The sequence below is a fragment of the Megalobrama amblycephala genome, linkage group LG7 (genome assembly GCF_018812025.1).
Source record: "Megalobrama amblycephala isolate DHTTF-2021 linkage group LG7, ASM1881202v1, whole genome shotgun sequence".
NCBI lineage: Eukaryota > Metazoa > Chordata > Actinopteri > Cypriniformes > Xenocyprididae > Megalobrama > Megalobrama amblycephala.
The window spans coordinates 46456555-46473126 of NC_063050.1; the positions used below are offsets into that span (position 1 = coordinate 46456555).

Sequence of the window (16572 nt, forward strand, 5' to 3'; positions counted from 1 at the left end):
GAAAGACAATTCACAAATATCACTAAAAATATCATGATATCATGGATCATGTCAGTTATTATTGCTCCATCTGCCATTTTTCGCTATTGTTCTTGCTTGCTTACCTAGTCTGATGATTCAGCTGTGCACAGATCCAGACGTTAATACTGGCTGCCCTTGTGTAATGCCTTGAACATGAGCTGGCATATGCAAATATTGGGGTCGTACATATTAATGATCCTGACTGTTACGTAACAGTCGGTGTTATGTTGAGATTCGCCTGTTCTTCTGAGGTCTTTTAAACAAATGAGATTTACATAAGAAGGAGGAAACAATGGAGTTTGAAACTCAATGTATGTCTTTTAGATGTACTGAACACTTGTTATTCAACTATGCCAAGATAAATTCAAATTTTGATTCTAGGGCACGTTTAAAGATTAATCTCTTATACTGTAGCATCTGCTAAATGGCAAATTTAATGTAAATGAAAAAGGGAACTTGTTTCCACAAAGAATAAGTGGGAGATCTCAACTGTTCCTCATTCAGTCATTTTATGCTTTGCTCTTGAACAATTAGTGCAATAACAGTCCCTCTGATGGTACCTGAGGTTAAGTGTACTCAGGGGCACAATGGTGATTTTGACTATAGGCTTCAACCATAGATGTGCTACTCCTTCAGAAAGAATCTATTTAAGTGAAAATAAAAGTACTTGGTCTGAAAAACAACAGTCATCATTTTAAAAACAAATGAAGAACAAAAGTTCTCAGGCATGAAAATAGTCTTCCACAGAAACTAGACGAGTTACCACTCCTTCTGCACATATTATGAGTTGATTTGCATACACAGGCATACAGCTACTTATGATATTTAAACAGATATTACTAGTTTTAGTGCCAAAAGTTCTCAGAGACTAGTTCTCACACACATAACACAGTAAAAAGAAAAGATATTGAGATGCCCTTTGGGGCTCCTCAGATTGCCACAGTGAAACATTTGGAGAGCCCTTTCAAACAAGGCTAGTCCTTGAATAACTTATAAGGTTTCCTAAGATTGCATCATGACTTCAGAACCTTAAAGCTGAAACTTTATGCACAATGCTATCCTTAAGTTCCTGCAAAAAGTTCCTAAAATGTTTACACTGAAGTTTCTTGAGTATTCCACGGTTATTTAAATCTTGAATTGTGTTTAACTGGAATTATTGTGTTAATAATTGTTCAGAAATGACAGCCTGAATCAGCAGGTGATTCTCATGTTAAATTTTACATAAAACATTCACATGTTTTTCCATACTGAAAAAAAAAAGAATGAAAAGTTCAAATATAAATGTCATGGTTGACCAGACTGTGAGGGTTGTAACATTACTTTCACATGTACTTCTGTTGAACCCACAAAGATTGCACAAAATGGGACTGTCTATAAGCCAACATCTGGTGTAACTGCAAAAGTGACTAACATGCATTCACACACTGTATGCATGTAATGTTTTTAGCCCATGTTCTATTTCTTTTGCCGTTTTGAATTAAATATGCCCTATATGTACCATTTCAAATTAAAATGAACTGAGGGGAACGGTAACGGTGGAGTAGTGCAACTGTCTTTGTCTAGACCTACAAGTAAATTTGATTATTGCAATAAATTCATCCACAATATTTAAAGTGTCCATGTTTTCTAATAGTGTTACAGCTCAATCCAGTAGTCGTATTATACAGTGCTTCTTGTACTTGACTAGCAGAAGTTTGCATCCAAAGGTATACTCTTTATTAGTGCATGCGTTCGCTGGGAATCGAACCCATGACCTTGGGGTTGCTCTATAGGAATGATTAAAACGTTTAGTAAAAATTTCTGCCAAAATACTACAGTGCTTTCTACTGTATACTGGATAAAAATGAAATGTAAAGAACTGGCAGATGAAAAATACCTAAATGATTTCAAGTTACTGAAACAACCTCTTCAGCACAATTACCCACACAAGTAACAACATGTGGCACTAACATAATGCAATGGACATTAAATAATGCAGCAGTGAGTGTCATAATTGATAACAAAAATAAGAAATCCACACGTGCAGGGAATCCTGGGAATGCCCTTTTCGCAATACAGGCGATTCATGTTTTTTTTTTTTTCTTTAAAAAAAAATCGTCAGTATAGCAATTTTTAGCCTTAAAAAATACAAGTATTGCATATCATCAATTTTTATATAGAACTAGTAATTTCTGAGAACTTCTTCAGTGTGTGCACAAAGCTTTCTAGAAACCTTGTGTCATTTTTGATGACAGAGATGAATAATAACCACGTACAACAATTCCAGTGCAGTAGCTACAAATATTAATGTTATTAATATTATTTAAGCATCTTGACAGAAAGCTACGCTACCATGATAAATGTTTGCAGTGCGCCAAATCAACAAGTGAGCTGTGCATCTGGCGCTCGATCACTCACAATTAATGACAGTTTCATCAGAAATTATTTTAAACGGGTTTCTCAATCAGGATGCACGACCAAAATGTTTATGTCGACCGCAACAGTCATTCAAAACGAAGGGGGCGTGGTTACAGTATCACTGAAGCACCGCTGCCCGCGCGCTCCACCACAACAGTCAGCTGGGGAGAGGCAGGCGTGTGTGTGTGCGCGCGCGTGCCGACCAACCGGGAAGCGAAGCGCAAGCAGAGCAAGACCCCGTACAACGGCGCAGGCTACAAGTCGAGAAGATTTCTACCCACTACATCCATTCCGTCCCCATCATGGCCGACCCAACGGTTGCCGAGGGCGAGGGGGGCGCGCGAGGCTTCGCCAGGCAAGGCGCGCTGAGGCAGAAGAACGTGCACGAAGTGAAGAACCACAAGTTCATCGCGCGCTTCTTCAAGCAACCGACCTTCTGCAGCCACTGCACCGACTTCATCTGGTGAGTATGTTGGAGGACGTAGAGGTGTTGTTGTATATACACGGCTGCGAAGGACACAGGTGACTCACTTGATGCTCGTGAAAGGAAAAACACCAAAGCGTTTGAACGCTCTCAGACATCCGCAGTGGTGTCAACACTGAACAAAGACGCTTGAGCGCAGACGGAAAAGACAAGCGCTTCGCGCTGCGAGTCCAACGCAATGCTGCAGCTCTACAAGATATTTATATGTCAGTGCACTTGTATGTTTACGCATTTGGGTCAGTTAGAGCACAGTTATTTAGGCTCTTCTCTTCATTTAGTAAGGGTAAATGTTAAAGTGTAGATCACGAGAATGAAATTCCTCGCGCTATGATTAAGCCATCATCATCATCATCCTAGAGATGGATTTGGCGATTTTGCGGAATATGGCGCGCGCCTGCGCGTCTTGCTGCTGCGCGCAGAGGAATGCGTCCAGATTTGGTTTCTGTGCTGTAATCTCTCACACAGTCTCTCCTCTTTTGCAGGGGTTTCGGCAAGCAAGGCTTCCAGTGTCAAGGTAAGACTCTTTGCCCCCCCTAGAGAAATTTGAGTCTGTACATTTTCAATGACTGCAACTATTTCTGTTCTGTTACCTGACAGCTGCTTTCATTTTTAACGCTAGCAGTGTTGCAAACTTGAGTACATGGCTCTTTCGTTTCATTTGCGTATGTTTGAGGAAGAAATACAGAGAAGCATATTTGGTTTCTAGTGGTGGGTTGAAGAAATTACTAGTGACAGTTTGTGTTGTACTGCAGGGGCTAGTTGTCACAGCCAGCATACACACATGACAAAACTTAACTATTTTACGTTCTGGCCAGTTGGTGGCTAATTCCTATGAATTTGTACAACATCATTCCTATGTTTCAGTACAATCTGACGGTTAACATTAGGGGTGGACCCTTATTTTTGTACAAATTACATCATATGAACTGCAAATTCATGCAGAAATAGTTACGTTTTCTCATTAGATATGTTTGTCACAGTTTATACACCAATGAATATTTACTGGGATAGGCATTTACCTTAAAGTTTTAGCTGCAAAGTTATTGCACAATTACACCATTATTTCCATTGCATATGAAACTGCTGCTAGAGAATTGAATTGAACTTATGCTCTTAACTTGGTGTCATTGAGTATAGCTCTTGGTGACAACTTCCCTATATGAACATTTAGATATGAAATACAATATTCAGGCCGTGTTGCCTTGAATGTCAAACTGCCATTATACTGGCATTTGGCAGCATTATCCTGAACACATCACCTCCTACTCAGATCATTAATGGGCTGTTAAAAACTCATCATCCGCAATTACTACATTACAGTGCTACTTTCTAAGACAGCGACAATATATTGTGGCAGAACCGGGGCTAGTTGTCACATTTTACAACAATTAACATTTCTTACTTAAATCAGCTAAAAAGCATCAAACACAACAAACACCAGCCACTACTGTGTAACGAACTGCTTTGACTAACACAGGTGAAACTAAATAAGTTAGACGCAGAGGATTTAGACCAATCAAATATGATTCAATTACATGTGGACTTGGCAATTAGCTTAAAGGTAATTAATGAATCAAGATACCCCACCCCCTGCACACATCTGTCTGGAAAAAAAGGAAACCTGGAAATTCTGCTGTGGATTTTCTCCATCTGTTATATGTGTATTTTCAGCAAATCATTTTAGATAAAATCTACCTCTATCAAAGTAAGCCTTTCTAAATTGATCCAAATTTTAAAGGTGCCCTAGAACCAGTTTTTACAAGATGTAATGTAAGTCTAAGATGTCCCCTGAATGTGTCTGTGAAGTTTCAGCTCAAAATACCCCATAGATTTTTTTTTATAATTTTTTTTAATTGCCTATTTTGGGGCATCATTAACTATGCACCGATTCAGCACACGGCCCCTTTAAATCGCTTGCTCCCTGCCCCCCGAGCTCTCGACTATAATACAGTGCATTTACAAAGTTCACACAGCTAATATAACCCTCAAATGGATCTTTACAAGATGTTCGTCATGCATACTGCATGCATGCGTCAGATCCACTGAGTATTGTATTTATTTGGATGTTTACATTTGATTCTGAATAAGTTTGATAGTGCTCCGTGGCTAAAGCTAACATTACACACTGTTGGAGAGATTTATAAAGAATGAAGTTGTGTTTATGAATTATACAGATTGCAAGTGTTTAAAAATTAAAATAGCGACGGCTCTCTTGTCTCCGTGAATACAGTAAGAAATGATGGTAACTTTAACCACATTTAACAGTACATTAGCAACATGCTAACGAAACATTTATAAAGTCAATTTACAAATATCACTAAAAATATCATGTAATCATGGATCATGTCAGTTATTATTGCTCCATCTGCCATTTTTCGCTGTTGTCCTTGCTTGCTTACCTAGTCTGATGATTCAGCTGTGCACAGATCCAGACATTAATACTGGCTGCCCTTGTCTAATGCCTTGAACATGAGCTGGCATATGCAAATATTGGGGTCATACATATTAATGATCCCGACTGTTACGTAACAGTCGGTGTTATGTTGAGATTCGCCTGTTCTTCGGAGGTCTTTTAAACAAATGAGATTTATATAAGAAGGAGGAAACAATGGTGTTTGAGACTCACTGTATGTCATTTCCATGTACTGAACTCTTGTTATTCAACTATGCCAAGATAAATTCAATTTTTGATTCTAGGGCACCTTTAAATGTCTCCTATGATGATCAATATGGATCTCACCACTTTGTGTCTGCTTTTGTGAATAATCTTTGATATTTAAGCTCAGATCTCAGTAGGGACTGTTATATTATAACATTACACCACAATTAATACACTGAAATTGTCATCTGCGTGTTTTAGCACAATGAGTTCTGTACAAATGGCCTGCTTGGCTTGTCTGCGGAGATAACGCCTCGTTCCCATGTTTCCTGCCTCCACATGGTCTCCAACAAATTCTAAATTTATGGAATTGATTAGCATATTTTATCACACTTGGAGAGACATCTCTCTTCCACGGCTCTTTATCTTTGCAGTCACTAATGTTGAGTACTGTTGTGAATTTGTTTTGGGTTTTTTTTACTAATTTTCTGATATTTCATCACTCTGGCATCATCAACTGCATACGAAAGCTTTTAACGTCAAATCTACCATCTCATGCCATTTTGTAAAGTATATTGGCATGATACCAATTTTTAGCAAACAATTTCTATATTGCATAGTCATATAAAAACTGCATTCATTTTGGTAGATTTTATGTTTACCAAGCAAAAGACCATATTCGCTCTGTTGATAGATTTATAGTTCTCTGTAAGGGCCAGCCAGGGCCATTGCTGATGCAGCGATATGTTAACAATTCATGTTGATCATTTACTTTGTGGACACACACACAAACAAATACACACACATAGAAATGCAACTGTAAAAGAAATAAAAATTGATTCAACAAAGCATAGATCTGGCCTCCACTTGTCTATGCACATTTGCAGATTGAATAGAGTGAGATAGAACAGCCTGCACTTTTCCTTGTGCCAAAATTACATTTATTCACTCAAGAATCATTGTCAATCATTTAGTCATTCATGTGGGCATTTAGTTGGTTTTTAAGGACACTATGAAATCCAAATTTGAGTTTTGTTGCTTTTAGTCCATGACTGTTAGCTTGGAGACCATCCTTATTTTATAGTGTACTCCTAAAAATTGACCAAATCAATGTTTTTAATGGGAAATGCATCGACAAAGGACAGAAAACAAGTTTCTCTAGTGATTTCATGGGTTCTTTAAATTCATTTTATATATATATATATATATATATATATATATTATTATTATTATTATTATTATATATATTAATTAGTATTTTTATATATATATTAGTATTAGTATTTGTATTTGGTAGCAATGAAAAATAGAAGGCAAGAGAGGAGGTCAGAGCTGTGTGTCCCTGACCTGCTTCAGTTAACAAAGGGATGCGTTTGATACCAGCACAACAGCTATTTTTACCATTTAATTTTACTGGCAAATACTTGCACTGAGACTCAAGTGAAGAGAGAAAGAGAGAGCGAAAATGCAAACAAGAGGTTGAAGAGAAGGCTACTGTTCAATTAACCAAGACATGCTTGACAAAATGCTTATATTAATGCCTTTGTTACAGCCACAGCCAAATACAATGCTTTTTAATAATGCCAGCACATTAATTCATTCATTAACGTCATTGATCTTTCTAACACTGCAAAACATGTACTTGATGTGCACCTGTGTGTATGTAAATCTATAAACCTGACCAGGTAGGTTCGTATTAAATTACACAGACTCGAACAAGATGGATCAGTGCCAAAACAGTTGATGTCTTTGTCATTCATTTCTGTTATCAATCCAATTCTTATCGTTTATATGTAAGTTTGGGGTATAAAAATATGCATATACTTTGAGTGTATTAAAAAGCTGTCTGATATGTAAACGGTCCATTAGCAAAAATGAGTGCATGCTAACAATCGTAAATTTTTCTTTTAAAGTTGGTTAATTAAAAGCATTAGGTTGCAAAAATATATATATATATTTTAGTGTTTGCCATCCCATGTTCTGGTCTCTAGTTCTGGTCCCTTCTTCAGTTTGTTTTGTTCACACATTTGTCTAATGAAACTTGTCAGACCTAAAAAATATTGCCACTAGACAGACAATGACTATGAAGTAAACAGTAACATTTAGTTTACAGTAGCATTATAAATAAATGTGTACAACTAATGGGACAGTGGATGCAATGTTTGGAAATGTTATGATAGTAACTGCATGGACACTGTGGTTGCTTGGTGAGTTTTAAAGGGACAGACAAACTGATAGCAGGCCTTTGCTATAGAACCCCGTCATCACTGACTGCATGAACCTTCTGTAATGACACAGCTGTAATGACTGGAGGGCAATAATTGAACGCAAAGATATAATTAATAAGGACCTTGACTCTAATTAAGATGCATGTAGCTGTGGGATTTAAGAGATTCCATAATGAATGTGTGCAAAGTCCTAGTTTTGCCAGTTGTATGCGGTTTACGTGCACTGTAATTCCTTTTATTGGTAGTGATTGCTAGGACAAGCATCACAAGGGATTTTAACAAACCCCTAACCCTGAAGTTAATAAATTTTGAAGCTAAGTTTAAAATCAGCATGAAGCAAAAGCTGTGATAGTCTGTTCTTCGCTATTGTGACATTTATCCAAGCAATTGGGCGGGACTTGATTTTGTCCATTGGGAATTGATTGGATGGTTGTGGTTTGCTATTGCTGTGATGTCATGTGACTGACAGGTTGTTCCGCCCTCCCGCCAGTAAACAAGTCATCGTAGAAGAGAAGAGGGGCCTCATTTATAAAATGTTGCGCAGAAACCATCCTAAATTTGATCTTACGATCATTTCTCTGATGTGCGTACATGTGATTCATAGAATGAACATACACACAGAAAACGAGCGTAAATCACAAATGATCTTGAACTTGTGCGGAGCTGAATAGTTTCAGTTCTCCACGTTTTAAACAACACCCAATTAATGTAATTTACATATAAAAGATCACCAGACATCGTCTGAAATCTTGGTGGGTTGCAAGAATAGCTTAGATTTCCAAAAACCTGCAGTAATCTGACCAGGAAAAGAGCATACGTCTACTCAGACCCTGACGTGGCGCTAAGCACTTTTCCACATCAAAGATCGTTTTTATAAATATGAGCGTTGGCGTGGATTTAATCATACGCACACTCTAAGATCAAATCTGTGCATACGCACACTTTATAAATGAGGCCCGAGATGGTGCTGCAAGAAGCAGGGGAGGTTATTTTGATAAAAGATAATGAGGGCACATGAATTAAAAAAAATAATGATGTGCACAAATAAATAATTTATAATAAATGCTGCAATATTTCATAAAAAATTTGATTGATGATTAGGGGTGTGACAAGACACTTAGCTCAGATGAGACCAGATATGAGATAGGGTTCACGAGAAAAGATTTTTGCACAGTATTTTTAAGAAATCCTCAATGACAAAATTCTTGACTGGAAAAACAGTCTGCAGGTGCTTTTGAAATGTTTTAACTAATCATCTTGCAATGAATGTCATTTCAGTTCTACTTTCCAAGTATGAATTATCATATGAATTGAAAGACAACAATATACAAGCACTGTAAAAGGTTTTGCCACAAACTCAACTGACTGGATTCTCTCCTGTATGAGTTCACATGAGTTTCTTCAGACCGTACTGTACATGAATTATGAGCTTCCAGAACTTCTGATTGAGGCTGTGTGTGTGACCTCCAAATTGAACTCCTTTCCACAAATTAAACATAGAAATAAAAATGGTATAAATATCAAAAATAAATAACACAGTTTTTTATTAGACTTATTAAGTGCAAACATAATCTAGTACTCTCTCAATATTCAAAGTACAAACAGAGTGGCGGTGCTGAGTGTGCATTCTACAAGATAAGACATTTATCAGACGCTTGGGCTCCGTTGTGCAAAGAATCCTCTGCCATGGTCTTTTCAGTCATCTCGCCTTTTCTAGTTACATGATCAGTGAACTGTGATTCCTGCTGCACTGTTTGCGACTCTGCAGCTCATGCTGGATGAAGAGTGGCACGAAGGAAAACCAGTTCCTAAACGATCAACATATATTGTCATGCCAGCAGCATGATAAACAAAACCATTAAATAATGTTTCTTAACTTGTTCTCATGCGCCAGTGCGACCACTTACACCAACCAACATACAATAGAGTTTGATTTGATTGGATGCATAGCCTTTGACATCTACAAGAAAGGATATGGGAAGCATTTCTCTTCCCTTTTAAACTTTGTATATTTATTTTTTATATCCAAACAATGCATAATTGTTTGGTTAGATTAATTGCATTCTGTTACTTTCATTTAGCATTGTATTGTCGTGACCCACCAGTTAAACTTACATTGAATTGACATTGAAGGAAGGATCTGAGCCACATCTAAGGATTATCCTAGAACATGAACCATTCGGAACACCCTAGTAACCATATAACAATGCCCTGGCAACCACCTACAACACCTTCAGGCAGTGACATTTACAAGCACAGCTCTCTCTTCTTTAGTTCACTTGAGTTTGTTGTATTTAAGCACCATGTATTCCAAGAAGCGCAGGAGCAGTTCAGGGTTAATTGGCAAGCGTGAGGGTGCAATGGTGTTCATAATTTTCTTGGTGGTGATGACCACACATCAAGTTAGTCAGTCTAAGCAAGAGCATCTTTCTATCACTGCTATGCAATATTTTGGTGTTTGAGATGGGATGTACCAAAGGTTGAACTTCTTAACTTCTATTGTGCAGGTTCAGACTTGTTTAGCTACTTAGAAAACATGCCAAACACGTCATGGATGGAAAGTGTGTCTTATCATAATACACAAATGCGTAGGTGTGAACTAAGCTAAGCTGTGCCACTTTTACTTGTAATATGACTTTATAAAAAAATCTATCATGTCATGTAAGTTGAATAATTAGGAAAACTTAAACATTTCTATAACATTAAACTATCTCATGTAAATATGTTAACATAAGTGAGTAGTTTGTAATTAAATAGACACCCATTTTTCAGCAGTGCTGGTTCCGGAAGTATTTTTCCATACATTTTTCCCATAGACTTCGTTAAAAAGTTATAAGCCATGAACCAAGCCAAACAGCTGGTGAATCATAAGATTACAAACTTTGATTTGAAGCAAACAAGTTTTTGAAAATTGGACAAAATGATAAAGGTACAAGACTGTGTACTTAACGGCTTTAGTGAGGGAAAGAACTACAATCCCATGAAGCATTGCGAACAGCATAATCAAATTAAAAACAATGGAGAAATATTAGGGTGCGTTCACACTTGTCATGTTTGGTTCGATTAAAATGAACCCTGGTGCGATTGCTCGATGCAGTTCATTTGAACATGTGCCATCCGAACCCTGGTGCGCACCAAACAAGAGTTCATTTGGAAGTGGACCGAGACCCATCTTTTCAGCGGTCTCGGTCCACTTCCAAATGAACTCTGGTGCGGTTCGAATGATATATGCATGCAACATGGACCAAAGACATGTAAACTAACCAAAAACAGGAAGACAAGACCCTAAAAAGGACAGAATCCTCACGCATGTCGGTTTTTCTTGTCATAGTCGCGAGTTTGGCCATCACAGGCATCAGACGCGCGTCTCCACGCAGCAGATCGTTTGTGTGTGACGGATGGATTCCCGACGCTGTTTTGACTACTTTACACATTTTATAAGCTCTTCACGAGTTCCCAACTGGCCAAAATACCATCACATGTAGGCTACGCACCGTTACGCACACACAACGAGAGCATTTACCCCAGCAAACAGCATTGTTTTGGATGTTCGTTAGTTCCGTCTCAAAATCCGACCAATCACGTTGTGAATGTATCCCTATGCCTCAAGGTTCGGTGATAAAATTGCCAATCTGAAAGCTAATCGGACCAGGACTAAATGTTTTTTTTCTTCTTTGGTCCAGACCAAATGAACCAAACGAACCGAACTACAAGTGTGAACGCACCCTTAAACTTCTTATATACAAAATGTTGATTATATATATCAATTACATAATTCACCAGTGCTTAATTGGAGTGAGTGGAGCTAAAGAGATATTTTGGCCTGTGTTGCTTTTTTCAACACACTGATTGGTGTAATTTAACAGCAGTACAGCATCATGGGTACTGTAGTTTTTCACTAGGATTCCTAATGTTGAATATGATTATTTTAAAAAATAAGCTGGAATAATGCAGGCTGACAGCTTCAACAGAAGCATTTACCATTGATTAACAACCTCATAGCTCACAGTAGGGCTTTCTTTAAAAGGTTTCAAATTTATCGTTCAAAATCAATTTTTCTATGTAGAAAATGAATGGAAGTTTTACTTCTGGAGCCTGACTATTGCACTCTATAGGCTGCAAATGAATGCAGCCTTGGTGAGCATAAGTGACTTCTTTCAAAAATGTTTGAACGATAGTGTATACAATCACATGACAAAAAATTGTGTATACTTTTTAGATTAAGGGGGATACGTGTTTTAACCTCTAACACATCTTACCCCACGCTCCTCTACATGTTTTAATTGTGATATTGTCAAGAGTTAAGATCCTTTCTATAGGGCTTATTGCAATAACCAAGGCACGATAACGTTCTGTTTATTATAAACACACACTGCAGTTTTGCTGTATGCCGCTTTAAATGCTCAAGCGCTTTAAAGCAGGATGATTCTGATTGGCTGTCAATGTTTTTATCGTTCATCAGCAAGAAAAAAAAATTATTCCAACGATATCGTTACTCTGTGTTGTTATCGTTATAGTTGTGGTGTGTACTCTGCTATTCTTTTAAATTTTAAACGATTTTTAAAACTAAATCTTTATCGTTATCGTTATCCTCCTTGGTGTGAACGGGCCTTTAAAACTGAGGCAGACTATAAACTTGACATTTAGCGGAGAGAACAGTTCTACCCTCTTTAACCCTTAGGTCTAGTTGCTAGGCAACAACTGACAGATTATAGAAGGAATGTCCTGGAATGCTTCTCTGGAAAAGGGGAAGGGTTTGCTGAATAGAATAGGCTGTTTACATGTGAAGGGGAGATCCTATAGCTTTAGTCTGGCCGCTGTAACTCGACTGTACCTGCCTTCCCCTTTATGTAAATAAGCATTAATTGCAGTGGCTGGAATGTGCGTGTCAGATTAGCTAGATTTACCATGTGTACATGTTTGTGGTTCCCTCTGTCACCTCCACCCATGTAATTGTGTTTACCTGGTCTGTCAAGTTCGGCGAGGTATTCAGAAGGGTAAAATGTACATAAAGAAAAAGTGTTTTGGTGAAACAGATTTGCAGTTAAATCACAGATTGCAACAGTTGCCACAGAGTTATCAACCTCATAAATAATTTGACAAACTATGCATATTTAATAGTCTGGTTAATAATGAATGCTAGATCCCAGTGATTAAAGTCTGAAGGCCTATAATGTGGTGGTGTTGTTGTTGTGTTTCTTTATGGTTGTCAATCCAGTTTTATTTGTCAGAATATTCAGTTTATATTGCATATTTACAGAAAATGATGCTTTAATATAGGCATTAGGTAAGACAGATACACCTTTATGTTCCTGAAATTGTTAACAAAATAGACTGAACATGTTCTTAAAATAATCAACTACTGACAGGAATAACACAAAATATGTATCATTCTGCAGCTTAGAAACTCAGCTTTTTAATGCATCTAACCATTTTGATCAACTCTTAACAAGTGCGTAGTTATCCGCTGGCCGGCACCACTTAGCTATGAAAAAATTAAAAATCATATTTTTCAAAACTACTGCCTTGATCAACACAAAATAGGTGTCATTTGAAAGCTTAGAGTCTGAACTTTACAATGCATGTAGCAATTTGATTTACTCATAAGTAGTGCTGAGTTATTTGCTGATAAATAAATAATTTATGAAATTTAGTTTTTTACAACTGTAATATTTCAAAAACATCATACAGCTCAGATAGTCAAGTGTCACATGTCATTTGAAAGGTCTCACGGAGTAGAATACAACAAGCACAATTGTTTTGGGCTTTGACTAAACTTGAGCAAGTTTTTGTATGTGAAACCCCCATACGGATGCGGCATTTATGTCTCATTTTTGATTCTCTCCATTAAAAAGAGCCCAAACTTACCATAATCTGTGACTTAGATCTAAAGATATTTCTCATGGAGTTCTAACACACATAAAACCCCACAGACGCACATGTAGCTAAGTAAAATCAAATGCAGCTTTCATGTGGTGTTTTTCGCTCATAACTTCATGAAACATGCATAGATTGTGGAAAATGGCACGGTATTATTTCCATTAGTTATTGCATGTCAAATAAGAAAGATATGTAAAATTTCCCTTGAGCACACTTTTTTTTTTTTTTGTCTTTTATCAGTAGTTTGTAATGTAATGAAAATGTAATAATAAAGTTTAATTATTTTTTTTCTTTCTAAAAATTCAAAAAGTTTTCTGTCCTACAGAAAATTACCTACCTTTTGACTCTATTTGCTATAGTTTTGGAGTTATGAGTCTTTACTTTTGTGTATGTCACTCAGAAAAAAACAACTCTAAAAATGCCTTCAGGGCTTAATGGGTTAACAAGATAAATTAAACACTTATATAATAAGTGTATTTTGTCTGTACTGCACTGTCAGATTTGTTTACTTTCTTTAACTTGTTTGAACCTAAAACAAATGAAAAAAACCTGTCAATGCAATAAGAACAATACACTTTTATTAAAGATATGCTAATTATCTCAAACAGTGTTGCTTCTCAAGTACATTTATCTTGAGTCAAATATTTTATAGAATATGTGAACCAGACAAATAATACAAAAATACAAGGATTTTGCTTCATTGTTCAGTGCTGATCGGGGCTAAGCTAGCAACTGATCATTTAGCGGTTTATGATTATTGGCTTTACTTGCCACACTGTTAGACTGATTATAATTAATTATATATATATATATATATATATATATATTATATTATTATTATTTTTTTATCCAATCCCATGCTTTTAGGGATATAGGCTGTTTTGAATATGGGCATTATCTAGTAAAGCATTATGAACTGATTGAATTTTTTTATTCTGCTAGTGACAATATCATATTTAGACAGATCAATACATGTATTCTTTATTGATGCCCATACATTTATTTGGCAGACATTCTGAAGTGATTTACAGTGACTATACATTTATCATTATGTGCATGTTTGGCTAATTTGATTGTGCTTTATGATTTATTCTAAAACAATTTTTAAATATGCTTCGCAGAATTTTCCTCTAAAAATCAGCACAGTATATTTCGTTTGGGCCTACATGAAATCCATGGGATCCCTAATGGGAATGGCTTGGGCTCTTTTAGCATGTGATATGTTTTCATAGTTTCACCTAATGCTAGTTTAACTTTGTATGCAGAGATTTAGATGTGAATGTCACCCTTTATTTGTTCCAATAACTGTGATGAATATGAAAATATTTGTCATTGTCTTACCTTGTTGCTCTTCCTGTTTGTATTGGCCAGATAATTTGGTGTTTTGGTGATTTATTATAATCGTTTAGGAAGTATTAGACTATTAGACAGAGGCACATTCTGGTATAACCTTGCGCTGTGAGGTTTATGATAAAGCAATAGGCAAATAAGGCAAATACTAGTGGGAAGAGCAAGACTCCTGGCTCAGGTCCGCAATTCTACTAAACCAGCAAGACTGGGCTTGATTACATATGGCAACTTTTATTTGTCAATATAATGATAGGTTCACTTTTCACTTACAGTATATGCAAATAATCCCAGAGCATTATGGGATATTACACTCTTAAAAACAACCCATGTTGGGTTGAAAATATACAAACCCAGCAGTTGGGTTAAATGTTTGCCCAACATGTTGGGTAGTTTTATTAAAAAAAATTTAACCCAACTATTGTTTAAAAATGACTATATGGCTGGCTTAAAATGAACCCAAAATAGGTTGTAAATTGAAAATCAGACGCATAATTACTAGAAGCAACAATAATGATCAAAAGGTGAACATTTATTAATAAGCAATTTATTAAATGTTTATTGTTTAATTATTATTCATTAAACTTATTAATAAATGTTAATTTATTAAACATATTATTAAATGTTCATTTCCAACCTATTTTGGGTTCATTTTAAGCAAACAATACAGTAATTTTTTAAACAATAGTTGAGTTAAATAATACTAACCAGCAGGCTGGTCAAACCTAACCCATCCGCTGGGTTTGTCAATTTTTAACCCAACTTGGGTTATTTTTAAACCCAGCATTTTTGGGAGTTCACATAACAAAATTGCAACAGCTAAAGCAAAAACTGGAAATATAAGAATAAGGGATTATTAAAAATGTATAAATACAATAATAATAATATATTATAATATAATCTCATCCTCTAAAGATGTACCTACTGCTTTTGAAGATATAGTGTTTCCAAGAAGTATTTGGACACTTGAGCGTTACGTAAATATGTCTGAATGTGACTGCAAAAGACCACAAAATATCTAACCACGTGGCATCTGCAAACAAATGATGCCGCAGCTTTACTCAGAACTAACAGAGCATTTACTTTGAACCTGTTACACTAACATTTGACAACCAGAAAGTGTCCAAATACTTTTTGTCTTCATTCTGAACTGTGTATCTACCATTTTATCATTTAAAACCTAAGAACTGTACTTATGCTTTCTTTCTGTAAACTAAATGTCACTTGTTTTGATACTATATTGATATTGAATACAATAAAAAAAAAGTCTGAATATGTTTTAGGGTCACTTGATAAAGCGTTCTCTTTCTTGCTCTCTCTCCCCCAGTGTGCTGTTTCGTGGTCCACAAACGCTGCCATGAATTTGTTACTTTCACCTGCCCAGGAGCCGACAGGGGCCCTGCATCAGATGTAAGTGAAGCTTGTGAGCGCACTAGACCTCAAAAAACTCCCTCACCCACCCCCTTTCTATCCTTCAGCTTCTCTTGCGCCATCTTTTCTGATAGTGAAATACACTTCCTTTTCATTTGAAAGAAACTTCTTCCTGTGACTAAGCATTACACACACAAACACACACTTATTCATGTATACACACTGCTTGGTGAGCAGTTTAAATA

General features: G+C 36.4%; 1 protein-coding gene across 2 annotated transcripts in view; it reads left to right on the top strand.

The window, feature by feature from the left end:
* Positions 1 to 2527: 2527 nt before the first annotated feature.
* Positions 2528 to 16572, top strand: part of prkcba (protein kinase C, beta a) — a 39726-nt gene continuing 25681 nt past the window's right edge. Inside the window, exons 1-3 of one of the 2 annotated variants that reach the window (XM_048197783.1) lie at positions 2528 to 2881; positions 3385 to 3416; positions 16284 to 16366. In XM_048197783.1, coding sequence (XP_048053740.1) covers positions 2721 to 2881; positions 3385 to 3416; positions 16284 to 16366 — 276 coding nt within the window. In that variant the 5' untranslated portion in view covers positions 2528 to 2720. The remainder of the gene's footprint in view (positions 2882 to 3384; positions 3417 to 16283; positions 16367 to 16572) is intronic. The other variant, XM_048197782.1, reaches the window with a different exon arrangement.